The sequence below is a fragment of the Elephantulus edwardii genome, unplaced genomic scaffold, assembly GCF_000299155.1.
Source record: "Elephantulus edwardii isolate Elephantulus edwardi_28Jun2011 unplaced genomic scaffold, EleEdw1.0 scaffold00127, whole genome shotgun sequence".
In the NCBI taxonomy this organism is placed as follows: Eukaryota; Metazoa; Chordata; class Mammalia; order Macroscelidea; family Macroscelididae; genus Elephantulus; species Elephantulus edwardii.
Genome location: NW_006399877.1, coordinates 3088464 through 3114153, shown reverse-complemented (window position 1 = coordinate 3114153; position 25690 = coordinate 3088464). Strand labels below are relative to the sequence as shown.

General features: G+C 49.3%; 1 protein-coding gene across 3 annotated transcripts in view; it reads right to left on the bottom strand.

Annotated features, from left to right (window-relative positions):
- Window positions 1–25690, bottom strand: part of COL6A3 (collagen, type VI, alpha 3) — a 77286-nt gene that overhangs the window by 13507 nt on the left and 38089 nt on the right. For all 3 annotated transcript variants that reach the window (XM_006893447.1, XM_006893448.1, XM_006893449.1), the window contains 19 exons: window positions 24978–25040; window positions 24187–24252; window positions 23627–23680; window positions 20478–20513; window positions 19898–19960; window positions 18964–19026; window positions 14737–14799; window positions 13767–13829; window positions 11312–11362; window positions 10905–10940; window positions 10188–10250; window positions 7884–7946; window positions 6685–6717; window positions 6562–6598; window positions 6450–6461; window positions 5859–6358; window positions 4354–4450; window positions 2049–2747; window positions 290–392 (listed from right to left, as the gene is read on the bottom strand). In XM_006893447.1, coding sequence (XP_006893509.1) covers window positions 290–392; window positions 2049–2747; window positions 4354–4450; window positions 5859–6358; window positions 6450–6461; window positions 6562–6598; window positions 6685–6717; window positions 7884–7946; window positions 10188–10250; window positions 10905–10940; window positions 11312–11362; window positions 13767–13829; window positions 14737–14799; window positions 18964–19026; window positions 19898–19960; window positions 20478–20513; window positions 23627–23680; window positions 24187–24252; window positions 24978–25040 — 2165 coding nt within the window. The remainder of the gene's footprint in view (window positions 1–289; window positions 393–2048; window positions 2748–4353; window positions 4451–5858; window positions 6359–6449; window positions 6462–6561; window positions 6599–6684; window positions 6718–7883; window positions 7947–10187; window positions 10251–10904; window positions 10941–11311; window positions 11363–13766; window positions 13830–14736; window positions 14800–18963; window positions 19027–19897; window positions 19961–20477; window positions 20514–23626; window positions 23681–24186; window positions 24253–24977; window positions 25041–25690) is intronic.

Below are 25690 nucleotides of genomic sequence, written 5' to 3'. Positions count from 1 at the left end.
TGAGTCCAGCGAACACTGGAAGAGCTGCCCTGCTGAGCCCAGACCCAGTTACTAGTCCACAGGGCTGTCATCAAGAAATGGGTGTTGTGGAAGCATTAACTCTGAGGTGGTATGTCACGTGCAAAGACTTGATGGTAACACCAGATGCTTTGAGAATCTCAAGGCTCAGAACCTTTGGAAAGCCCTTTTTTGGGGGTTTCAACACCCTCCCCCACAACTGAGGGATGGATGGAGATCTCTGTGTTCCCCCAACTCTGAAAATTCCAAGCCAATTAATGTAATCACTTACACTTGTCTGTGCCCAAACTTCACGGAATTCTTTGCAGGCTGGTCCCCTTGGAACCAATCACACTGTTTCCTGATTTCTGGGGACAAGTAAAAAGCATTTTCACCTGGAGAGAAACAGAAAAATCATTTTCACTTCTTCTGTATCACATGCAAACCAAAAATCAACACACTAATGAGAAACCAAACCCAAAGCCACTGCGTTCTGGTCAGTCCACACTGGTGACCCCGCGGGACAGAGCAGAACTGCCCAGTGGGGCCCCGAGCCTGTGATTCTTAAGGAAGCAGACTGCTTCATTTTCCCAGGGAACGGCTGGTGGGATCTAGTCATCGGCCTTTCCACGAGCAGCTGAGTGTTTAACCTCTGCGCCACTAGGATTCCTTCCATCAAGACTTCCAAGTCCAAACCCACTGCCGTTAAGCTGACCCCAGCTCAGAGCTACCCTACAGGGCAGAGCAAAAGGCCTCTGGGGAGCCGTGATGGCCTAGTGGTGAGACACTGCCCTGCAATCCCTAAAGCAAATGGTTCAAATCCACCGACTAGCTGCTCTGCGGGAGAAGGACGGGTGATCTCTCACGGGATTTAGTGCCTCAGAAAGCTCAGTGGAGGGTCAGCTATGAGTCCGTTCTGACCCCACAGAACACAGCAACAAGGCTCCCGGGCTGTACTCTTCACAGCAGCAGATGGCACCCCTTTCTCCCGAAGGCTTTCTGTGTGGTTGAACCACCAACCTTTGGGCTAGCAGCTGGGCACTTAACCACTGCACCATCCGTCCTCCTCAGCCTCTCAGCAAATGTGTGTTTACACTTTCCTAATGCCCCACGTTCGTTCAAGGTTTCTCCTACCCCCACCCTGGGTCATGCCCTCAAATGGAATCTAAGGACTGAAACAGGAAGTGAAATAGCTCCTCAGAGAGTCTGCTGGGTCCACAGTCCCACAAACAAGTGAGCCCTGGACCCCAGGAAAGGCTGAGGTGGCCTTCGGACCAGGGTGCTCCCACGGTGGGCAGGAGGGGTGCAGAGATGGTGGATTCCATTAAGGTAAGAGTGAGAACATTGTGAAGAAGAACCCCGCACTGGAAAGACTCAGAGAAGCCGAGGCAGAGCGAAGGGTGAGCCAGGCCCTTCGGGGTGCCTCCCCACTGCTACCAACTAGACAAGCACGTCCTGTTGTGAGTACACAGTAGGGCCTGCTCACAAAAACTGCTCCAGCAGGTTTGCCTGAACACACCAGTGAGTGAGCACAGGAAGTTATGTCTGTGTTGGTCTCTGTCACCACTGGCTCAGAACACCTGGCACGTCCAGGCAGCCCGCAGAGACACAGTGGGTGTGATTCCAGACCACGGACGTAAAGCGAGGATCACAATCAAGTGAACCACGTGACTTCTTGGTTTCCAGGACACAGAGAAGTCACGCTTACTCTGATTGTAGTCTGTGGAGCATACAAAGCTTCGTGACAAGATTGGAACAGTATGAGAATGGCCAAAATGTGACAGAGACGTGCAGTGAGCACATGCTATTGAAGAAATGGTGCACAGACAGAGGGGTGCACAAAATGTCAAGAGATGAAAACACAGTATCTACAAATTACAATACTGTGAAGTTCAGTGAAACGAGGTCAGCCTGCAGGGGCCCTCCTGCTTGTGAATGGATGGATAAATGACCATCAGCACCTTCGTGTTCGTCCTGCACCTGGGCCTTCATACCCCCGACCGGAGGTGAAGTCCAGGCCAGGGCCTCACCCCCCCTCCCCCAGGACTCACTGTTGATGAAGGAAGGCAGGAGCCGTCCGAAGCGCATCAGAGGCTCCTCGTTGAGCTCAGTGGACTTGTCTGCCAGCTTGAAGAAGACATCGTTGGGTTCGCTGGCAAAGCCGTACACTTCCTTGACATTCACCTTCCGGCCAATGCCCAGAACCACAAAGAAGTAGCCGTTGCACTTGGCCTGCAGGATGGCTCGCTGGGCCTCCTCCAGCTGCTGCTGCTGCATCTCACCCGTCAGCATCAGAACCACGATTTTCAGGTCCCGTGGGTTCGGTGCGCTTTCAAAGACGTTCTCTATGGTGTACTCGACGGCACGGCCCAGCGAGCTGGTTCCCTGCAGCTGAGCCATGTGGTTGCTGAGGAAGTCCACCAGCTTCTCCTTGGAGCCGTAGTCAGTCAGAGAGAACTCCACCCTCACCGGCGGCACGCTGGCATTGCCCACAGACTCGTAGGGCGCCTGCTGCACCACCGCCACGCGGGCAAAGTGCTGGGAGGCCTTGGGGTCTGGGCTCAGGTCCAGCTGTCTGACCATGTATGCAATGTACTTCTTCATCTCATTGAACTGGAACAGTGTGGTCGACTCAGAGCTATCTAAGATGAAAGCCACGTCAATGTCCACATCGCTGCCAGCTGCCCTTCTGTCCCTGAACGTTGGCCTCCAGTTTCCAAATCCACAGGATGGGTCAATGTTGCAGATGTCTAGAAAGAAGCAAGGTGGCCCTGTTATTTAGTGGATCCCATGAGGACTACTGGACACCAGTCTCCTGGAGTCTGAAGTCATTCAGACTATCACATAGTGCAGAAAACTGCATCTGTGAGAACAAATCAGACTTAGGAGACATAACTAGAAAGCTCCTTAGGAGTAAAGACGGGAAGACACACTTACTTACTTCGAATCAGGGCTGATTCAAACCAGTTTGAACCAGTTCAGCCATGGCCAGTAAAGTGAAAAGAGAATAGACAAGAATTTTTAAATTGTGGTGATGAGATGGATTGACACAGTGACTGGGGTAATGGGAGTGGGTGTGTCGAAGTCAGTGAGACTGGCTCAGGATAGAGCGGGCTGTAGAACTATTGTACACAGGGTCGCTGAGAGGTGTAGGCAGCTCGATGGCACATAACAACGACAACAACAATTTTTTTTTTTTAAATGCTAACTGGAATGGAAACAATTACAAGTCCAAACCTTGGCTCAGTAGACGTGGAAGATGGGAGACCTTTCAGGATCCTGACGAGGGAGACTGGTGAAGACAGGACCGTGGAGAGAGCCACAGAGTCAGCCACCATCTCTGAGCCAGGCACTGTGGGTTTTGACTCAGTTGGTCAGGAGATTTGATTGCTATGCAGTGTAGGCACTGACCTTGTTTTGTAAAGAGAAAGATTACATTTCCAGCATGGTTTCAACTTATTTTTTTTTCCAATTTTGTTCACTCAGCTTTTGAAAATCCAGGTCTAACCTAGGTAACTGTTTATCAGCCATGCCTTAATTAGACTCAGCCAGTTTGAAGTCCTTCTTTCAACATGTCATCGGGAAGGACATTGGTAGAAAAGGACATTTATTAAATGTGGCCCTCAAAACTAAGGTCAATCTCCAGAGATGAAATGTGGCCCTCAGAACTAAGGTCAGTCTCCAGAGATGAAATGTGGCCCTCAGAACGAAGGCAAATCCTCAATGAAGCGGACTAACCCTCAACCACGACGATGGGCTCACCGATGACAGTGAAGACAAGGCAGGACCGAGATGTGCTGTGTGTCCTTTACAAAGTCGCCTAACATCAACACCAACAGCACCGTACCAGTGAGCACGGTCAGCTTCCAGTCTCCATCACCGAATAGTGGGAGAAGGATGGGCAACGTCCTCTGCGTGAGTCACTGTCTCTGAAAACCCTGTGGAGGGTCAGCTATACTCTATGGTACACAACAGCAACAACAACAACAGATGAGCAAATTGCCAACTAAAATCCCACTGTTGTAGCATGGCAATAAAAATGACTGTCGCTCTTGCCACTTTATTGGGGATTGTGTTGTAGAACACATTCCACTAGAACCAGGCACAAGATTCTAGACTCCAAAGTGAAATCTCACGCGCCTTTGTTTGGGTTGCTTAGAACCCTAGTGCCCCGCCCTCAGTGAGAAGAGACACTTGTGCATCAGCTCGTTCTAAACGAGGAAGCTTCTGCCACAGCATCTACACTGCTACCTGCAAGGCTTTGGGAGCAGCTCCCCGTACGGACCAGAGCCAGTCACTCTAACGTTCCTGCGTGGACACAGTGTATAGTAACTGCAGGAGGGCTGAAAACCTTACCCAGGCAGACATGGCAAGTCAGGACATTCTTCAGGAAGTTGGTGAGGTCCCTCCGGGCAGGTAGAACGAGTGCGTGGCCCACCGCAGTGTTGTTGATCTGGTTTACACACACACACACACACAAAAACAAACAAACAAAAAAAACCCGCAACATTTGGTAAGCATGTACGTGGTGGGCAGTCATTTAAAAGTACAGCCAAGGAGTAAATCTTCACTGCCACAGAGTGAACTTCCCACACAACAGGGTCTGCTAGGTTTAGCTCGGTTTTGCTCAACTTTGGATTTACCTTCTTTTTTCCTTTACTTTTTCATTGTGATTCAAGCAAAAGTATACAAAGCAAGTTGGTTTTCATTCAACACATTTTGTTTCATAATGTTAATTACAATACCCAGAATGTGGTCATACTTCACCCAATCCCTCCCTGTGACTCTCATTTCCATCAGTCTTTCTAGCCTACTCTTTCTTGCTTTCATGGCTTGATCCTTGGCCAACTGTTGTCCTTTGGCCTTATATTGCTAGACATTCTAAAGTGTGAACACCTCCCTGGTGTTCTTGGTCATCTTCAGGGAGAGGTCTAGTGAGAAGCACAGAGTTTAACAGAAAAATATAGTTCATCTCATTTGGTGAGATGAAATGGAATTCAAGTCCCTCTCCTACACTTCTGCCTGATCTGAAGAAAAATTATTTCACGTCTCTTGGACCTAGTTCCCGCATGTGTGAAATTTGTAATAATATACTTTTCTGGTGAGGATATTTGGCGAAATAGCTTATGCACACAAGATGTCTGACATGGCCTCTGGCAAAGAGTAGAGACTTAGGTGGTGTCAACTTGTAGTAATAACAGTGGAATAGTATATTCCAATCTCTCCCCATTTCTCCCTAGGTTTAGAGAGAGAAGTATTGACAAACTAAGTAATAGGGTCCCTGTTTTTAGTCTCCTAAGAGAAGAGGTGGATTGACACAGCTACTGGGGTAATTGGGATAGGTTTGTCAGGGATAGTGAAATTGGGTCAGGGTCGGACAGGGTTCAGAGTTATTATACATGGGGTCACTATGAGTCAGAGGTGACCCAATAGCACATAACAACAACAAGAGGCTTTAAAAGTCCCTACCCACCCCCATCATAGACTGGAGAGTCAGAAGGACATAACTTCCAGAGATTTCATGCAAAAAGCAAGAGTCATACTATTTGTATATAGACCGTATCTGCCAATGCTACCGTCTTGATCTGGCAGACAAGAATACAAAGCCGCATTGATTGGTGTCTTCATGGAAGAGTAGACATGGTGAAAGAAAACAGGCCTGTGGATGTCTCACTAATGCCACACTCACTGGCCTATCCTGAACACCTGACAACACAAGGCCTCAGTCAGACAGGCTCACTGGAGACCCTGCAGAGTCTACAGAACTCGAATCTCCCAGAGAGCTAACGCATGTGCATGGGAACCTTCCCAGAGACACAAACACAGAGAGAGGGGGGAGAGTGGAGCCCCCAAGCACACACCTGCAGAGCATTGACCAGCTGCCGGTCCTCCTGGCTCGTAAGGAACAGGGGTGTGATCCCTGCGTCGGAGAGCTTCAGGACAGCCTCCCTGAGCTGTGGGGACTGGTTGGCTCTGGTTGGCCTGTTGCTGAAGAAAACCGCCACCTTCCTCATTAGGAATCCATTGCGCACTCGTTTAAACGTGTTCCTGGCCACGAAGGACATGGCGGTTTCCAGGCTCTGCTGCTTGGAGGTGAGAGCCACCTGAAGGTTCTTGATCCTGTCCAGGAGGGCTGACTTCTTTTTGGAGTCGGCAAACCGGATCTCCGTGGTCACCTCGTTGTTATAGGTTACCACGGCCACGCGGGCGCCCCGGGGGCAGTTGCTCTCAGCGATGGTCAGGTCCCCCACTATCCTCAAGAGTACATCTCTCATCCGGCTAAAGGTGTCCTGGGTGACCCCCTCAGAGGTGTCTAAAGCAAAGGCTAGTTCTGTTGGGAAGACGGGGCATTCCAGCGGCCCTGTGGGAAGCAGGGTTGTCAAAGGCATGTTTTACTCACCGGGGTGGCGGTCTCTCTTTACACAGAAGAAAGTCTAGCTGGAATGACTTACCATAGCAGCAAGCTGGGAAAGAAAGAGAGAGTAGCGTCAAAGGCATGTCACCGCTGGGGAACGTCAAATGTCAAAGCACAAGTAAGTCACAGACGGGCAGCCAGGTACTTACGACACTTATCCCGGATGCTCTGCACGAGGCCACATTGCTTTGAAAAGAAACAAAAGAAAATGTTGAAGGAGAAAATGGAAATGGCTTACGAAGCAGCAATGCAGAGTGAACAGGGTCACTTACATCAATGGAGTCCCCTCTGTTGCCTTTGTGACCCTGTAACGACAAGGGAGAAAAGCCTGAGCCACGTAGTGGCCGCAGCAATGAGGACGTGCGAAGACGTAGCTCCCAGGATGCAGCAGAGGAAGTGAAGGTGGGCTTTGGCTAACCTTGGAGATTTACAACAGCAGGCTCCCCTATAAATCTGGCTTATTGCTCCACGAGCAAACACGAGAAGACTGAGAACAAAAATATCTCCCCGGCGAGGTCATCCGTCTCCTAAAATCATTCCTGACCCTGATATCATCAACGTAAATCATGCACAAATCTAAACAGCACTTCTCCTGAGAGGCCTTCTTCCTGCCACGCGTTCTGTACGTCCTTTCAGAGAAGGGACAGCGAGTCTCTTGGCTGGATTCTAGGACCAAAGTGCTCCAGGGACAGACCTGCACCTGCCCTCAGCATCTGGTCCCAATACATCGCCACCCTGGTGGCCAGAAGTCACTCTGGGTCCATCTTTTCATATGGACCTTTCCTCCAGTCTGAGCTGCTACGATAAATTGCCTTAGTATTCTCCACGAAAGGCTTCCTTCCGAAAAGCGACAGTAAGAACCGCCTAGCGCAGTCGTCCGCTCTGAGTTCAAACAAACCAGTCACTTAACCTTTCTTACTACGAGTGGTTTTAGATCTCCTAGGTCATCAGTTCCATCCTTCTTTGGATCTCCTCAATTTATAGGAGAAAAGACAGAATGAAAATACTGAAACAGACACTGGAAAGGAAAGACTGATGGCAGACATGCAGGGGGTGGGCTCCTGACTTCTGTCGGTGAGGCTGTTGGGGTTTTGAACCATGAATCAGCAGCCCCTGGGGGTTCTCCAAGCCAGAGGAAGCCTTTTCCAAGCCGCAGTCTGACATAATTATACCGCTTCCTCGGCATGGAAGTAAGAGATATGTCTGGGTTTTTGTTTTATCTCTTTTTTGTGTACCAGAAAACTGGAAAAGGCGGAACATCTTAGACTAGAGTGTCACAAGGAACATTTTTTTTAATTTTCTAAGTCTGAAAAGTCTTCCCTGCATTGTGGAATCAGAAGAGAACTTGTTAAAACAATTAGCAAGTAAAACATTCAACAAGACAACACACTTTCTTTGTGAGAACAGGAAATACAGGACTTTTCTGAGACCATGCAGTTGTCCAGCTCCATGGAGCTGGCTTGGTACTTACAGCTGGTCCTGGGTAGCCAGGGTCTCCCTTCTGTCCAACTGCTCCAGGAGGTCCAGAATTTCCCTAGGGAAGCAGAGCAAGCATTGCTACCTTGTGGCGGGTTACACTAAAACCTCCAGTTTAGAAGTTGGAAGGGTAGGGCAGGTGGTCTAGTTTAATGTCATCCACCACCGTGAGAAATTGCTCACTGTCAAGGAAGCTTAACCCAGTGCTGCCAAGTCTATTCCAGCTCACAGAAGCCCTGTTGTACAAAGCAGAACCTCCCCTAGAGTCTCCTGACAGAAGCTGCTGCCTCGTCTCTGTCCCACAGGAGGCTCATGGCATCGACCCACTGACCGTCACATTTAGCAGTCCGATTCATCATCTACTGTACCCAAGTGTCCTCAAAATTCAAGAGTGGGGCCCAACAACCTTAACAAAGCCAATGCAGGTCTCCCCACAACTACGCTTCCTGGCAGGAAAAGCAAGATGGATACTTGGCTGGGAACACCTAGCAAGATCATCTGTAACTGCAATTATGCAACTTAACTGTCAGTGCAAATAATCAAGCCGATGTTTTCAGACTCTGTCTTGAGAAGCATCTGATCTAAAGTGAGTCTGCACTGATCCAGTAAACAGGATAACTACGAGAACTGTTAAAAAACACTGCATTTTAGGCTAAAAAGATCTGTTAGCAATTTTGACCTATAGGTTGACCACCACTTGCTAATAATTTAAGACCCAATACCTTTCAACCTGTATGCAGAACAGATTATCTGGGAGGCTGGGCTCTATGAAGAGAAATGTGAGGTCAAGATTGGTGGAAGATCTATCAACAATCTGTGTTATGCGGATGACACAACCCTGCTTGCTGAAACTGAAGAGGGCCTGAAGTGCCTGCTGCAGAGGGTCAAGGACTGCAGCCTCCAATATGGATTGAGGCTCAATGTCAAGAAGACGAAGATTCTCACCACTGGACCAGTTGGCAGCATCAGGATGGATGGTGAAGAGATTGAGATTGTACACACAGCTTTAGTTTGCTTGGGTCCGTAGTCAACACTCTCGGCACCAGTAGCCAGGAAATTAAAAGACATGTTGCCATGGGAAAGTCTGCTGTTAGGGACCTCTCCAAAGTACTGAAGAGCAACGGTGTTTCTCTGGAGACTAAGGTACGTCTGATACAGGCCATGGTCTTTGCTATCACTTGTTATGCATCAGAGAGTTGGACAATGACCAAGGAGGACAGAAGGAGAATTGATGCCTTTGAGCTGTGGTGCTGGAGAAGAGTATTGAGAGTACCATGGACTGCTAGGAAAACAAACAGATTCATCCTGAAAAGGGTTAAACTGGGTGTCTCCTTGGAGGCAAGGATTCTGAGGCTCCGTCTAACATACTTTGGACATGTTGTAAGGAGAGACAGGTCCTTGGAGAGGGACATCATGCTTGGGAGGGTGGAGGGACAGTGCAGGAGGGGAAGACCCTCTATGAGGTGGATTGATTCAGTGACTGGGGTAATCGGGATGGGTGTATCAGAGACAGTGAGATTGGCACAGGACAGAGCAGAGTTTAGGGCTGTTGTACGTAGGGTCGCTATGAGTCACAAGCGACTCGACAGCACATAACAACAACAACAATACAATCTTGGAAGGATGAGTAATCACCCATTGACAAGAACCAAACATGGCTTTGAAAAAAGTCTTATTGGGTTGCGGGGGGGTGCAAGTCGGGCCTGGTGGTCTGTGAGTCCAGGACAGCCTGGAGCCCCACTGCCTCGCTGTCTCCTATTGCCTCAGTCAGAGGCAAGGTCCTGGCATCTGGACAGCCATCCAGCAGTGCCCACTCTGAGCCTTGATCTCTCTGACACCATGGAATGAGCCTTGAGTGCTGATCCCTGAGGTTATTAGAGGAAGAGGGGTTCCAGGCCCCCCCATAAGAGAGCACAGCTGAGGGGGGACAACCACAGGCCCCACCATGGGTGGGGACCCCACCACTGTTCTGGAGCTTCCACACAAAACCCTGCTGATGTCAAGTTGAATTCTGACTCATGCCAGCGCACTGATGTCCCAGATTTGAAGCCACCAGCTGCTCCCAGGAGGGGACAGTCTGCTCTGTAAATACCAGCTGCCTTGGAAACTACAGACAGTTGTCCTCTGCTCTGATGGGTGGCTATGGGTGGGAGTGAAGCTGGAGTTGAGGAGTTCTTTTTTCCCACCTAGACTATCACTGGTCAAGGTCAAGTTTCAGGTAAAGAAAGATGATGTCTGAAGGTGTGCTGGAGCCTTAGCACTCCATACTGCCTCTGCAGCCAAGGTGAAGTTGCCTTACCCTTCGGCCACGGATTCCTTTAGGTCCTGGTGCTCCATTGGTCCCAGGATCCCCAGGGGTGCCCTGAGAAGAGAGGCAAGGAGGGTGCATGAAACTGAAGCATGGGAGGTTACTGGGCAGCACCTCTGTGGGGTACCTGGGTCACCCTGTCCAGAGCCTCCAACAGTCAATGTCGGATCACTTTTGCACTGTTACTAGTGTATTTGGCAGCCTCACTTCATTGTTCTGTGCTGCTATCCAGTCAACCCCGCCTCACAGCAAGTCCATGTACAGTGGGATCAGGTCATCATGATCTACAGCATTTCCATGCACTGGTTTCGAGAAGAGGATGAGGAGTTCTTGCCTCCTAACTGCTTTGGTCTGGATGTTCCAATGAAACCACATGACAACACACAAGACTCCACCGACGATGGGGTGAGTGGCAGCTACACACGAGGTGCATCATTTCGGAGGCCAAACTGACCACCACCCTCCAGTCTTAATTTACTTGACCAACAATATAATAGAGATTCTCGCTTGGGTAGTTATAGAGCTATTTCATGACAAGGCCATGTGGAGGAGGAAGCTGTGTTTCAGAAAAGGCAACGTCTCTTTCCAAGGTCACCTGGTTGAAAAGTGGCAAAGCCAAGACCAGAATCACCATATTCCGATCAGTCCACGGACATCCCAGTCTTATCCTAAAGCAATGGTATTTTACCGCTGGGGAATAGTAGTTACCTTTGGTCCTGGGTAGCCAGGGAATCCTCTTTCTCCCTATAAAAGAGAAATGAATGGCTTAATATTTGGCCTCAATTAGAATTGGCATCCACTCCCTAAACCACATGCCTCTAGAAACTGAACATAGAGAAACAACGTGAGTTAAAGGACAGGGCTCAGGTCTAGGACAGGGCTCAGGTCTTTTGTTCATAAAGTTGCTGAGTCAGGCTCAACTCGATGGCACTTAACAACAACAACAAAATAAATTGATCTCTCCAAGAAAAACATTTGTAGAATCATGAAAAGGGGGGGGAGAATCACTAAAATGCACTTAAACTCAAAGGAAAATTCTGTAAACATGTCAAAACATGTTGTCCTTGGGCCCTCTTGGCCCCAGCGCACTCTGAAAATTCTTTGCAGATACCTACTTTCTTGCCTGCACGTCCTTCATTGCCCACTCCATCGCGTCCGTCATCACCCTACAAGGGAAAAGATAATTACACACCGCCATGCTGCGACACCCCACAGCTGCTTCTGTCTCAAATCATTTCAGCACTGGGGACTTGGGTCCCCAAAAAAGATTCCAGAAGCAAAGCTCAGGGACTCTGCCTATTCCTGCTTGTCTTCCAGGTAAAAAGTAAGACCATGTCCCTAAGCGGTGGGCATGGGGGAGTCTGTGTAAATGCCCCAGTGGGCTCTAAATACAGAGATATTGCTCATAATTTTTTTTATAAAGATCCTGTTTTGATGAAGAATCAAAAACTTCAAGAACCACAGTCTCAGAGCTGAGAGGCATTTTCAAAGCCACACTGATTCTGTGTATCTCTGAGTCTTCTGTTCTGCTTCAGACCAGAACCAGGGGTCCAGCCCTGGGACCATCTGAGTCTTCTGTGCTGAGATCTTGTCACCTTCCCAGGTGTCCTTCCAGGTGGAGCATCTGCTGCCCTTCCCCCGCACCTGCTTCCCTGCCCCCACCCTCCCCACACTTGCAAATCAAACCACCCCATCATGGTCCACAAGTGAGACCTTCACAAAGGGGCCCCAATCATCATTTCAAAATACTCAGAAAGATTTATGTTCATATATATATAAATATCTCTGAAGCATAGATGGAGCAAGCTACTTAGTTAAGTGTCAGGTTTGTTGGCCTGTTTTTAATTCTGTTTGGTCAAACATTCTTCTAGGTGGTAAAGCCCTGGTGTGTCCACTTGCTGTACAGAGGTAACTCGTGGTTGCTCTGAAACTGAACACTGTGACACATGTGTCAAATGCGATATTGGTCACCCATGGTGGACAGTGTTGGGTGGAGCTCCCCGATTAAAACAAGCTTGGAAGCAGGAGTGGCATTCACTTCCATAATAGCTTGCCTCTGGAAACCCTACGAACCCGGAGAAAGGATGAAAGTCATACAAGTGTTGAGGACTTTTGTTCATAGGGTCGCTACGCGTTGCCTTCAACTCGACAGCACTTAACAACAACAACAACAACAGTATATCTTATGGTTGTTGAAATTATGCAGAGCAGAATATAGTCCAGCAAATGACAGCCTCAACAAGCATATTTTTAATGGACTATCCTCAAATTTATGGAAACTGAACCAGAAAGAAATTTCTTTCCATGATTTCAATCAATTTTTTAATTCTTATTTTGTTTTCCCTAATGCTTCTTTGTACATGGCAAAAGTGAGGACAGAATAAAAGATATTCAGATTTTCATGGACATAGCAGAGTTATCCTAAAACAAAGGAGCTATTTTATCACTGGGGTATATGTTATCTTTGCACTGGTACCCAGAACTAAAAGTAAAATAAAGAAACTTTTTAAATTTTTCCTTTGCTGTTGAGAAATCATAAACTCAAGAAAAATATTTTAAAGCTTTGAGCATTCATGACCATCAGCTCAACTTGGTCTGTTTATATCATTTTTAGATGTTGTGACTCATTCTAGAAATATTCCCAATATCCTGTAGATTTCTTTTTCCTAAGTAAAAGCATATATCACAAGGTTATTACTGTCAATGGGGAGTATTTTTAAAATGAGTTCTCAGAGGAATAATTTCTACACTGGTAATGCTTCGTTCAGTAGAAATTGTTTCAATCTGGGCTGAGACCTTATCAAAAGGGTCAAGTTGTTGTTCAGAGACACTCCATGCTCGCAGAGTGCTTACAGGACCCAAAGCAAAAGCGAGTTGCACTTCAAAAAGTCATCACATCCACTTATTAGGAAAAGTGAAAGGAAAAAATATTATCCCTCACTAACTTCTACCCCCACCGTGAAACGAAATTTGTTTTGAAACTCAAGTGCTATCATAAACAGCAGGTTTCGCAGTTTCTAAGACTATCCTCTATTCTACAAAAAGCAAGCAAGCAAAGACATCTTGTGTGGACTCGGACTCAGAGACCCCACAGGAGCAGAGAACTCTGGCTTCCAAAGGGTCCCAGGCCTGGCCCCTTGCTGAAAGCGACTGCCACATCATTCTCCCAAGGGCGGTGGGCGGGTTCAAACCACCCGCCTTCACCTAGTGGCTGCGCACTTAACCCGAGAACACCATTCCAAAGGCACGTTTTCTCTATTCAGAGGCCACTCTGATTCACAAAGGGAGTTCTGGCGGGAAAGGAGTTGTGCTGCCAACCCAAAGGGACGTGGTTCAAATCCACCAGCTGCTCTGCAGAAGATGGGCAGTCTCCTCCTGGGCAGTTTTCTGCCTCTGAAAACCCCCTGGAGGGTCAGCTACAGGTCAGTTCTGATCCAACAGTACATCACAACAACAGAGCAAATTTACAAGGACATAAAGCTGACCCAGAGCGGGATCCTAGTCCCTCATTCCTTGGACCTTTCAAGACAGACTCAGCCAGCCTGCACCCCAGGCGCCTCTCACTCTTACCGTCTCCCCACGAGGACCGCGGCTCCCAGGGCCTCCTTTAGGTCCCGACTCGCCAGGCTCACCCTAGGAGGAAAAACAACGCTGAGGCCCCCAGGGCTCTAAGGCGGCTTTCAAGTCTTGCTTTTCTTCTAAACGGGGTCCCTTACTTACAGCTACTAGGGTTCCCTTACTGCACCTTAAGTGTTGACTAAATGATTCTTTTAAAGGCAGCATCGACACGTGGATTCTTGGGAAAGAATATAGAACATCTGTGTCTGTTTTTTCATGCAGACAGTGCTGTGTAGATGGGATGCTAACAAGGAAGAAAGAGAAGTAGGGTTTAAGAAGAAGGTGCAGAGGGTGAGTTTGAAATGAGCCCTGCAGCTCCACCCACCCTACACAGCACGACAGGAGATCTGGGTTCCCATGACTGCACTGCTTTTCCCAAGAGAGAGAGCTACAGATGTGCCCTTGCTGTGTGTTTACTGTTGTCATTCACCTTCAACAAGACAGTGGTCCCACAGGGACCTCAAAGAACCACAGATGCTGAGCACATCTTGTAAGGACAAGATCATCACTCTGAAATATGCCGCCATCTCTGGTTCATTATGGTCCGTTTCTGCTTTCCCCAAGGTTGCGAGAAAGCAGGTTCCCAAGCCGCCTTCCGGGAACAAGCCTGTGCTTATCTAACACGCGAAGCAGAGCTGTGAGCGCACCTCCAGGACTCGAGGAATGTGCGTCTGGGAGATGCTAAGCCCTGCTGATGACTGAATGCCCAGCCAGCCCTCCCCAAAGAGCCAAGTGCAGACAGACCAGACCATCCTCCAACCGACAGAACATTCCAGAAGGCCAGTGTGAGACAGACTTATGGTAAACAGAGGTCTTTCCAAACTAAGCAGATGGACAGACAGACAAATGAGGGAGAGGCACGGCGTGGCGCCAGCCAGGCGCCACTCCTTAGGAAACACGCTTCGCTGTGCTGTAGACGAACCTTTCTTCCCAGGGGGCCGGTCCTGCCACGGTCTCCAGGAGCACCAGGGGTCCCTCCACCTCCCTAGAGCAGTAAGAGAGGGCTGATCAGTTAACCGTGCACTGTCCGAGAAGTCGCTCTATTCCCACTAAGCCCTCCTCTGTCCCTGGTTAGCAGTCACAGCGGCGTGCCCTGCCAACAACTCCCCAGCAGGTGCGTCAGCACCTCGAGCTAGGGGCCCACTATAAACACGTGTGGGAACGGTTTCCAGCACTTTGAGGTCCTGCGAAAATGCAAAATATTAGTGTCAGCTTTAGTCGAATTTTCACAAACAAATTGCCATTATTAATGTCTGTGTTAATTAATGCAGAATTATTCACAATAGAGAAAGATGGAAGCAACCCGAGTGCTCACCCACAACTGAACGGATGAAGATAGTAAGATACCCTCACATGCCGGAATACTATGCAGCACTTAAGAAGAATGAACCCTTATAACTCTACACAACGTAATAGCTTTACAAGAGGAATTGCACGGGAGGAAGGAAGGAAAGTGTATATGAGTAAACAAAAAATACAAATGGAAAAAATGTACGTATTGAAGGAGCCATTCTCTAGAGAAGGACATCCCACGGGGAAAAGGAGAAAGGAGAGGGTCAGCACAAAAGAGGAGGACCCGGTTGAGATGGACAACCAGTGGCCACAACACTGAGCTCCAGCCCAGCAGGGTCAGGGTGGCACAGGCCTGGGTGGGCTTCACTCTGTCCTGCATATGGTCAGGGCAGGTGAAACTGACTTGATGGCCCCTAGTGACACCACCACTGTGCGTGTCCCATGATACTGAGCAGGCGACATGCCCTCAGATATGTCAGGATTTTGTTTCTTTTCACACTTCACCTGACAATCACCTGTCATACACAGGTGTGGAAAGGGCCTGTATGTGAGCAGAGGAATAAGGGAGCTCCAGGATGCCTGTGAGCTGTGGTGCAGGAGACTCTTGAGGACACCATGAACTGCTGGGAGAACAAGCAGGTCTGTCCTTGAAAGGGTGGAACTGGGCTTCTCCTTGGAGGCAAGGATTTTGAAGCTCCATCTCACATACTTTGGGGATGTTGCAAGGAGGGACCAGTCCTTAGAGAGGGACGTCAGGTTTAGAAGGGTTGAGGGACAGCACAAGAGAAGAAGACACACACACACACACACCCACCCCCGTGTCAGACCTGCTTTATAACAGTGGTGCTATGGAGTAGTTGTCCTTTTGTGATGGAGATATTTCACTCAGCATAATGTCGCAAAGAGGACTGGGAGAGAGGGGGAAGATAATTGTGCAACAATGAATGAATATAAAGTAAAAGTTAACCGTGGGAGAGGGAAGCGGGGGAAGGGGGTAAGATGTGCAATAATGAATGAATGAGAATCTAACTTTTCTGCAAACCTTCATTAAAATCACAATTAAAATTTAAAAATATATTTTAAGAGAGAGAGAGGAAGAGGAAGACCCTGAATGAGATGGATTGACTCAGTGACTGGGGTACTGGAGGTAGGTGGGTCAGAGACAATGAAGTTGGCTCACGATGAAGCAGGGTTCAGGCGTGTGGTTGTATACAGGGGTCTATGAGTCTCGAGCCCCTCAACAGCACACAACGATCTGCTGGGTTAGTGGTAAGGAGCTGTGCTGCAATCCCTAAGGCACACGGTTCACATCCTCAGAAGGATGGGCAACCTCCTCCCATGTGATTTACTGTCTCTGAAAAGCCACTAGAGGGTCGGTTCTGACTGGAAGTCACACAACAAGAACAACAAGAAGCTGCCTAGTGATAAGAAGCTCTGCTGCGATCCCAAAGGCGTATGGATCAAATCTACAAGCTGCTCTGTGGGAGAAGGATGGCAATTTCCTCGCTTGCAATTTCCTATCTCTGAAAACCCACTGGAGGGTCAGTTATGGGTTGGTTCCAACTTGGTGGCACACAAAAATATGTGAGTGAAAGAACCAATGAATAAATGAAAATTACTCTCACAAAGCAGTTCAGTTGGCAGCATCCAGAAATGGCACCAGCATTTATGGGGGGAAAACCATAGAGATTGGGGACAAAAATATCAAGAGATAGTCCTGAGATTGTTGATTCACTGTTTGAGTAGCCTGTCCCTAAGATGTGAGAGGAAGACCCTCGACGAGATGGGTGACACAGTGACTGCAGCAATGGGCTACAGTGTGTCAGATGATGAGGCTGGTGCGGGAGAGGACAGGGCTCAGATCTGTTGTCCACAGACTCACTAGGAGTTGTGCTGGACACAACAGCACTTAACAGCAACCCCTTAAAAAAACAACCACAAAACCTCGCACTGCTGTTTAATAGATTCCCACTCTAGCAAGCCTGCAGGCCAGAGGACGGCCCCACGGGGCTTCCAGAGGAAGCTGACCACTTCACTTACAGGCCAGAGGACTGCCCCACGGGACCTGCATCGCCTACAGGCCAGAGGATGGCCCCATGGGGCTTCCAGAGGAAGCTGACAGCTTCATCTCTCTCCTGCAGAACAGCTGGTGGGTTAGAGCCACAAACAGTAAAAAGTTTAACCACTGTGCCCCCAAAGCTTTGCTTTGTACCCAAATAACCTTCAATTCTGATTATTCACCATCACAAGAACATGGAAACGGCCCAAATGTCCAACCACAAACGAATGGGTTGAGAAATTATGGTACATTCATTCACACAATGGAATACTATGCAGCACACAGGAGCAATAACTTTGTAAATCATGACCTAACTTGAGAGGGACTGGAGAGCATTCTGCTGAGTGAACTAACTCAGTCCCACAAGGATAAATATTGTATAAGACCGTTATTGTAGAAGGAGTATAGGGATCCAGGAGGAGTGGGAAACGCTGGAAGCAGAGGGATGTGGATGTACTGGGGGAAGAGGGAGTTAATTATTGGATTGTACAATTTGATGGGTAGGGGGGGATGATGGAAATTGAAATAATTTGTTCGAATTTGTATTAGAATTTAGTAAATAAACTTGGGAGGGGGGGAGTGAAATGTTTAAAAACCCCTCAGCATCTTTGAAAATAGCTATTTATCAGATTTCAAATCTGAGGAGGAATTTGAGATGACCAATAGCCTTTCCCAAGCTCTCGTCTACATCTCTGTGAATGTGTGTGTTGTGTAGTAACAGACCAGACTGCAGGCAGGAAGCAAATGCATCTTCATCATTGCTGTTCAGTAAACGACAGGGTGACACCCCCACCCGCACGTCCTGTCACAGGAGGAGGGCCAGCAGGCGAAGCTGGGCAGCTGTCCCCAGCCCTGTAAGAATGCCAGGTTTCTGTTTGATCTTCCCTCAGTTCTGAGAAGTCTGAGCATGTCCAAGACCACAGAATGTTCACGAATATCCTCCTTTCTGAATGTGAGCATGCGAACTCTTTAGCAAATTGACAAACCGCTGGGGAAATCTCTGGGGACCAAACACATCATGGTTTCACCATCATCTAGGAATTTGGGTTCATTTATCTTCATTTTGTATCTCTGGGTGTTGTAAGTGGTTAATGCTGTGGGTTGATACCTGAGAGGTTGGTGGTTTGAGACTACCCAGAAAACTTCCTGAAGTAAGTTGATTGTGACTCCTCGTGACCCCCAAGACAGAGCAGAGCTGCCTGTGGTCTGCAAAGCTGTCTTCTTTCAGGGACAGGCTGTCCATCTTTCTCTCCACGGAGTAGCTAGTGGATTCAAACCGCCAACCTTTTAGTTATCAGCCTAATGTTTTGCCCACTGTGCCACTGGGGATCTTTTAGGAAGAAAAGCCCCATGACCATCCACAGAAAACTCTACGGAGCACAGGTCAGCTGTGACATACAAGTCAGAGTTAACCCACTGCACTGGTCAGAGGAGGTCACGTGGCTTCACCCATAGCTTCTGACATGATGTGGTCTGTCCCTTGGGTATCAGCTGACCTACATTCCCAAGGAGCAACTGTTAATCATCTCCACCTCTCTGTCACCAGCTTCTGCTGTCCATGTCAAGGTCCCTTCTAGGCGACACCCTGGGGCTTAGAGGTCCTTGGAGCACCCAGAAATGGGTTTCCTGTTTCCTTGAGCCTCTGCCAGGCTCAAGGGCCCTCATGACCCAGGAGTCAGACTCCCAGCAGGGGTGTCCACAGAATATCAGCAGGAGTCACTGGACCTTCTCGGGGAAACTCCAGCCTGGTAAGGGGTGGAAGCTGGGGTGGGGTGGGAAGGGTGGAGGCAGACTCACCCGGGATCCAGAGATGCCTTGCTCACCCATCAGGCCTGGAGGCCCCGTGGGGCCTGCTGGACCCTGAGGAGGTAAGAGATCTGCATCAGTGGGGAGCTCAGGTGAGGCCAGGGCCCTCTGGGGTGGCATCATGAGGTCACACAGCAGAACCTGCGACACTCATGCCCACCATCAAAAAGCCATCAGAGACACAGGTGCTTCTGTCTCACCCACAGAGTTGCAAGAACAACACACAACATATGTGTGAACATTTGAAATTTAAGACATTTCTAAGAAATGCTGGTACATGAGTGTCCATAGCCATGCCCTTCACGAGAACCCAGAGCGAGGAACAGAGGAACCGATGGACACTACAGGATCCATCCCACCAGGGGACACCAGGCGGGCACTGAGGACTGACGCTGACCCACGCTACGGCACACGTTAACCTCGAGATGCTGCTGGGAGGGAGCAGAACCAGAGGTCACACGTCCACTCGTCTACAGAGACTGGGGGGCAGGCAAAGGCATGGACAGAGGGCTGCTGGGGTCACACATACATTCATCTGTGGAGACCGGGGGCCAGAAAAGGGCACGGACAGAGGGCTGCTGGGGTCACACTTCCATTCATCTATGGAGACTGGGGGGCAGGCAAGGCCACAGACACAGAGGGCTGCTGGGACCACACTTCCATTCTTCTATGGAGACTGGGGGGCAGACAAGGCCACGGACACAGAGGGCTACTTGGTAGTGGCCTGGGCTGGAGGATGGGGTTTGGGGGTGACTGCTATATGAGCTGTGAGTGATGGAAATGTGCTAGAAGTATGCAAGGGGTGGTTGCTCCACACTGGGGATGAACAAACACCACAGAAGTGCCCACAGGACAACGGCCCATTTTGTGTCGCCAGGACACCCGGGAAGATCCCCCGGGATGCAGCCCTCTGAAGGATACTGACCTGTGAGCCTCTGGTCCCCTGTTCTCCCACAAAGCCAGGCTGGCCAGGACTACCCCTGTTGCCCTGAAATAAAAGGAGATGGAGGGAGAGGTTGGAATGGCTTCCATCGCATTCTCCTTGCCCTAGTCCTTTCTGGTTCTGGAGAAGGAAGCTTGGAGGGCAGCCGGGGTGAGGCAGCTGACAGAACTCTGCTCACACAGGGGGCTCTCGCCTGGACTCACTTCTCCACAAGATGCTCCGTGGAGGAGCGCCCTCCCACAGGTGAGAAGACAGGTACCCGGGGGTGTGCCTGGCCAGGACAAGACAAAGGGAAGAGACCCAGGGCATGAGTCCTCGGTCACTCTCGCTCGTGTCCCCCTGGGCCACCGTCAGCTCAGTGGCAGTTCTTTCTAGAAGAAACTCCTGCAATGGTTGGAGCAATGGTGGAGCTGGGCTCGGCTCGGAGCTCGGGGACGGGGGACACTAGTCCATGGGTTGAACTGCCTGAGTCCTCTGAAGAGTGCTGTTCTGTCAGCGGGATGCTGAGCGGGAGGGACGCTGGGCTGAAGCTGCGGAAAAGGGGTGTCCTCAAGGACCTTACCTTACTTCCTGCGGGGCCCCTTCGTCCAAAGCCGCCCTGTGGGAGGGGTCACAGAGACTGTGAGGGGGGTCAGGACTGCAGGGACACAGGAGGGACAATGGTGGTAGAGAGGTCACAGAAATTGTGAGGGGGCAGGACGGCAGGGACACAGGAGGGACAATGGTGGTAGAGAGGTCACAGAAATTGTGAGGGGGCAGGACGGCAGGGACCCAGGCTGGGGTGGTGGTCTTTGTAACCACCCACATTCACCCCCCAGGTGCCAGCGACTGCGTCCCAGCAGCAGAGAGGACACCAGCAAAAGAGGACCTCCTGCTCTCACACCCCCTTTGCAGACATTCTGCTTCGAGGCTGACCTTGACAATGAAGCAGTGCAAGTTCTGAGTGTTACTGAAGGCCCACCAGCAGAGAGTGGCTTCTGACTGTCCAAACACTCCCCAATTTCACATAAGACACATGACACAGGAAAACCACTCTCTCCTTCCAACTTCCCAAAAGTTGTGAGAAGTCATGAGATCCACCATACACTGGGAGGGTGTCCCAGTCTCCAGCACAACATGGCCAAACACAACACACTCTCAGCTGGTGCAGAGGCAGAGCGCACGAGCGTGGGCCCACGCCGGCAGGTCAGCCGTGACTTGGCACCATCGGCCTGGCCTTCCAGAGGTGACCCTGAGCTCAACAGATGTGGGCTCGCAGTGTGACCATGAGCCAGTTCCCACCGAGTGGGGCCTCCTCTGTGGTGGGAGGAGCTGAGGCCTGGACACAGAGTGGCCCTGGGTCATTTTTCCCAAAGTGCATTTGCTGTGGTAGCGTCAAGCCCAGCCTGTGATGGCCAGGCGCGCAGAGGACAGAACTCGGCCAGGGGCCCACTGCGGCCCCAGGGCTTCCCTGACTCGTTTGCAGCAGCTGATGGCGGGTCTGTCTCCATAGTCGGCTAGAAGCTTTGCTGAAACTCGTCAGCATCACCGCAGCCGGCCAGCCTCCATGGTGGCAACGAGGCGCACCGACGGTGGATGTTCTAGGGACTGTTGACACTGTGGCTCAGACAGTCAGCGGCTAACCAAAAGTTAGTGGTTCAAACCCACCAGGCATTCTTGGGGATAAAGATGAGACATCTCCCTCCGTGAACATTCCAAACCCTCGGCTGTCAAGTCCTTCTGACGCATGGTGAACCTCCCTTGACTTTCTGAGACTGTAAATCTCTTCAGAAGGACATTGTGCGTCCTCAGACTGCCGACCTTTTGACTAACAGACTGATACACTAGCCACTATGCCACCAGGACTCTGCACAGAAATCCACAGCCTTGGAAAGGCCATGTGCCAGTTCTGCTCTGTCCCGCAGGCTGAAATGGAATGGACTCGATGACGTAACACTTTGTAACACACATCAGCTCCACCAGGGGCTTGGTCTCGCTGCTCAAACTCAAGACCCGTCTGTCCACCTGTGTGTCCAGCCAGGACCTTCTGGGGTGCCCATATTGCACTACTCACTCTAATGCTTCCTGCTTTTGTGGAAGACCTTGGCCTTCATTCTTGATTGTCACATGGCAAGTGGGGAGCATGGGGGTCATTCTCCTCTCCCACAGAGCAACAATCTGACCTGGCCCTTCCCAGAGGAACCCATAGAGAATTACAGAGGCCACCCTGTTCTATGATACCTGGCTCAGGCCTGGCAGAGCCCAAGGAGACTCAGAAGGGAGACTCTGCGGGACATTGCACAGCCGGGTAAGAGGGACACAGCTCAGCTGGTACAGTGGGTGCTGAGGAAAGGGTAGTGAGCACACAGCTAGACTCCACTGACCTCAGGGAAGAACTGAGCCTGCAAGACCCTCAAGGGCAATGTTCAAGGCCAAGTTCCTGCTATGTGCAGAGATAAAAGCTAGCCAAGTCTTGTCTGGCAGCAAAGGTATTTATTTTAACAACTGTTTGGTATGTTGGATTTCCAAATGTGTGTTTGTTTGAAGAAATATATTAGAATGAAGAAAATGGAATAAAGTGCAGAGAAAATGGTAAGAAAATGGCAATTCTGCATACAATATATGGTGTAAAGTTTATAGATTGCCCAAGGGAAAAGTCACAGAGCCACTGGGTTTGGCAGTGGGGTGTCAGAATATGCCATCCCCTTTTCCTTATGAATCAGGGTGAAGTCTCTCTCAGGGAGGAGTGATAGGGAATGGCAAAGGACACACTGACAAAGGAGATTAATCAGAACTGGCTTTGACAAGCACGGTGGCAATGGGACAATTAAAACAGACTTTAAAGGGGAAAAAAGGGGGGATAGAGAAAATAGTGAAACAATGTATGAATGGAAATCCAGAATCTCTGTAAATGTTCATTAAAATTAATAAAATTTAATAAAAATTTTAAAAATTAAAAAAAAGAAGATGGACTTTTTTTAGCCATTGTATTAGCATCTTTTGTGGGGGGTGGGGTGCATGGTCTCCAGCTACCTTAACTACAGACAAACGGTCTTGCAAATCATCAACAACTATAGGACCAATATAAGAGAACACTTTTCACTGTGAGAGATGGTGGTGGAGAGAGGGTGAAGACACTGTGGCAAGGTGTAACCAGAGGAGCCCTGGGACTGTAAGCCACAGTTAAAGGTTTTGCTTGCTGGATGGTTGAAGGAAAAGCTGACTTGTAACTGCTCTGAGATAAAATGTGCTGGATGACTGAGGAAACCAGAAGTTTATTTGTGCTGCTGAACTGAACCTAGACTTTAATTTGTTGGCGGAGAAGCTGTTTGAACTAATTAAGGAATTGTGTCTTCCTGTTAATCTGTCTTGGGACTGCTGAACCAAACCTGGACTTGCATTGCGTGATATTCTTTGCCACCCCTACTCCCCTACCTCTTTACCTAATAAACCCCACAATTGTAAAATCAGTGAGTCAAATTGCAACAAATATTGGAACCAACAATTGGTAGAAATAGGTGCAGGAGCATGTGGGGTGGCATGTAGTTAGTTTTATGGTACTGTGGGTATTATTGATGGGGACAATTCCCCTTTACGAAGTGGGTAGATGTCAGAGTCAGCCTTGCCCACATTGTAACTGCTCCTTATACAGGCAGGATTGTGTGCTCTCCCGGAAAGCAGCCTTAGACAATCTTAGCATCTCCCCACACCCCATTTCCAGGAGGCACTTACATCTCTTCCAGGGTCTCCAGGTCTTCCAGGGGCACCGTCTCTCCCAGGAAGGCCCTGGTGGGAAGAGAATGTCATGGGCTTATCCTCCACAGGAGGACAGTTTGATTCTTAAGTTTCCCACAGACGCTACAGAGAAGGGGAGCCAGGGGCACAGGACACACACAATGTGCTTCCATATGAAATATGTAAACTTCTCTCTTTTTCCCAGTTGCCACCAATCAGCTCCATCTCATGGTGTCCCGTATGTGGGGAGCAGGGTGCGCAGTAGTTGATTTTTCCTGGACCTTTCGTTCAAGTAGCCTCTAGGTGAATTCGAACCTGCAGCCTCGTGGTTACCTGCTGAGCACTTGGCCATTTGGCACCACCAGTGTACACACTGCTAAGAAGGCCCTTTTGGGTGAGAAGGCTATGGGTCTGTTGCTGCACACAGCCACAGCTCACATAAGTGGCCCCAGTTTCCTGCTATTCACCCGGAGTGCTGGAAGTGTTGTCTGCTGGACCAGGATGCAAGGGCTCAGGATAAACACAGAAGGCAGGTCCAGGGCCACAGAGACACTCACCATAGGGCCGATTTCACCGGTTTCTCCCTTGGGTCCTCGCTGCTGGCCATCTCTCCCAGAATCACCCTGCCAACACACAGATCAGGAAGTGAAGTGCACATACACAAAGAGCCGCTGTGGCCTGAACCAGATGGTCAGTGTAGGGACCTTAGTAGCCACATCAACACACAGGTGGAGACAACAGCCCTTGGTCACGTCAACCCAAGCGGTACCCATCCAACCTACACAGAACCTCACTGAGAAGTCAGTGGACCACTCTGCACCACAGGGAGCACTGGGTCTTCTTGCCCCGGGGAAGGGACCGCAGTCCCCTCCATAGCTAAATGGAATCTCACTCTTGCCTCACCCTTGGCCAGAGAGGAGGACCACCCTGGAAGACAGAGGCTGTGACGGGAATTAGCTAACTACTCTTCCAGAGACATGTTTACAAGTCTTACAGGAGCCAGCTCTGCTCCAAAAGCAAACACAGAGTCCTGAGATCACATTTTAGAGACACTTCCTAAGTCTATATACAACAGTCTCACAAACACTCGTTCTGTGGGACTACAGAGCACACTACCAGCCAGCCCAGAATCGCAGGGAGCGTCTCACAAACACTCATTCTGCGGGACGACAGAGCACACCACCAGCCAGCCCAGAATCACAGGGGAGACGACAAGCAACACGCTTTCTGGAGCTTCAAGCAATTTCAGCAGTAGATTCTCCCCTTCATCCCCGCATCCTCCCACACTCCGCTTCCACTGAGCCTTCCCCAGACGTAGCTCTAAACGGTCAACAAAAATGTTCCTTACCGGGTCCCCTCTGATCCCAACACTGCCTCTTTCTCCTTGGTCTCCTTTTGGTCCCTTGTCACCCTTTGAAAATCACAAAAGAGACAAGGATTAGCTATTACTTTACATTTTGCATTCATTCTTGTAGTAAATCATGTCATTCAATCTATGTGTTTCAATAGAAGGGTGTTTGCCCTTCAGTCACTGGCCATAAAGGCAGAGTCATTTACAAATACTTCTGAAATATCTACTAGGGGCTCACTCTGTGCAGACGCTGGAGCTTTATTTACAAGTTCAGCCCCTGCCTACTGTGCATCAAGACACATGGGAACAGATAGACATAGAGAGGCCAGAAGGATAGGAAATCAAGGAAGACCTCCTGCAGGAAGGCTTAACATGCAAAAGTAAAGGAAATAAATAGTTCCTAAAAGAAAATATTTCCACAGAAATAGTCCGTTTTATCTTTTCAAAGATGTCACTCTGAGGACTAAGGTCCACTTGAGCCAAGTCACAGTCTTTCCCGTCATTTCATATGTGAAAGCTGCACAGTGAGTATGGAAGACCAGGAAAAAACTCATGTCTTTCAATCGTGGTAGTGGAGAAGAACATTTCTATATCCCGGACTGTCAAAAGAACAAGCAAGTCCATCTTGGGAGAAGTACAGCCTAAAGGCTCTTTAGAGGTAAGAACGAGGAGACTTTAGCTCATATTTGGCCAGGTTGTTAGTAGGGATC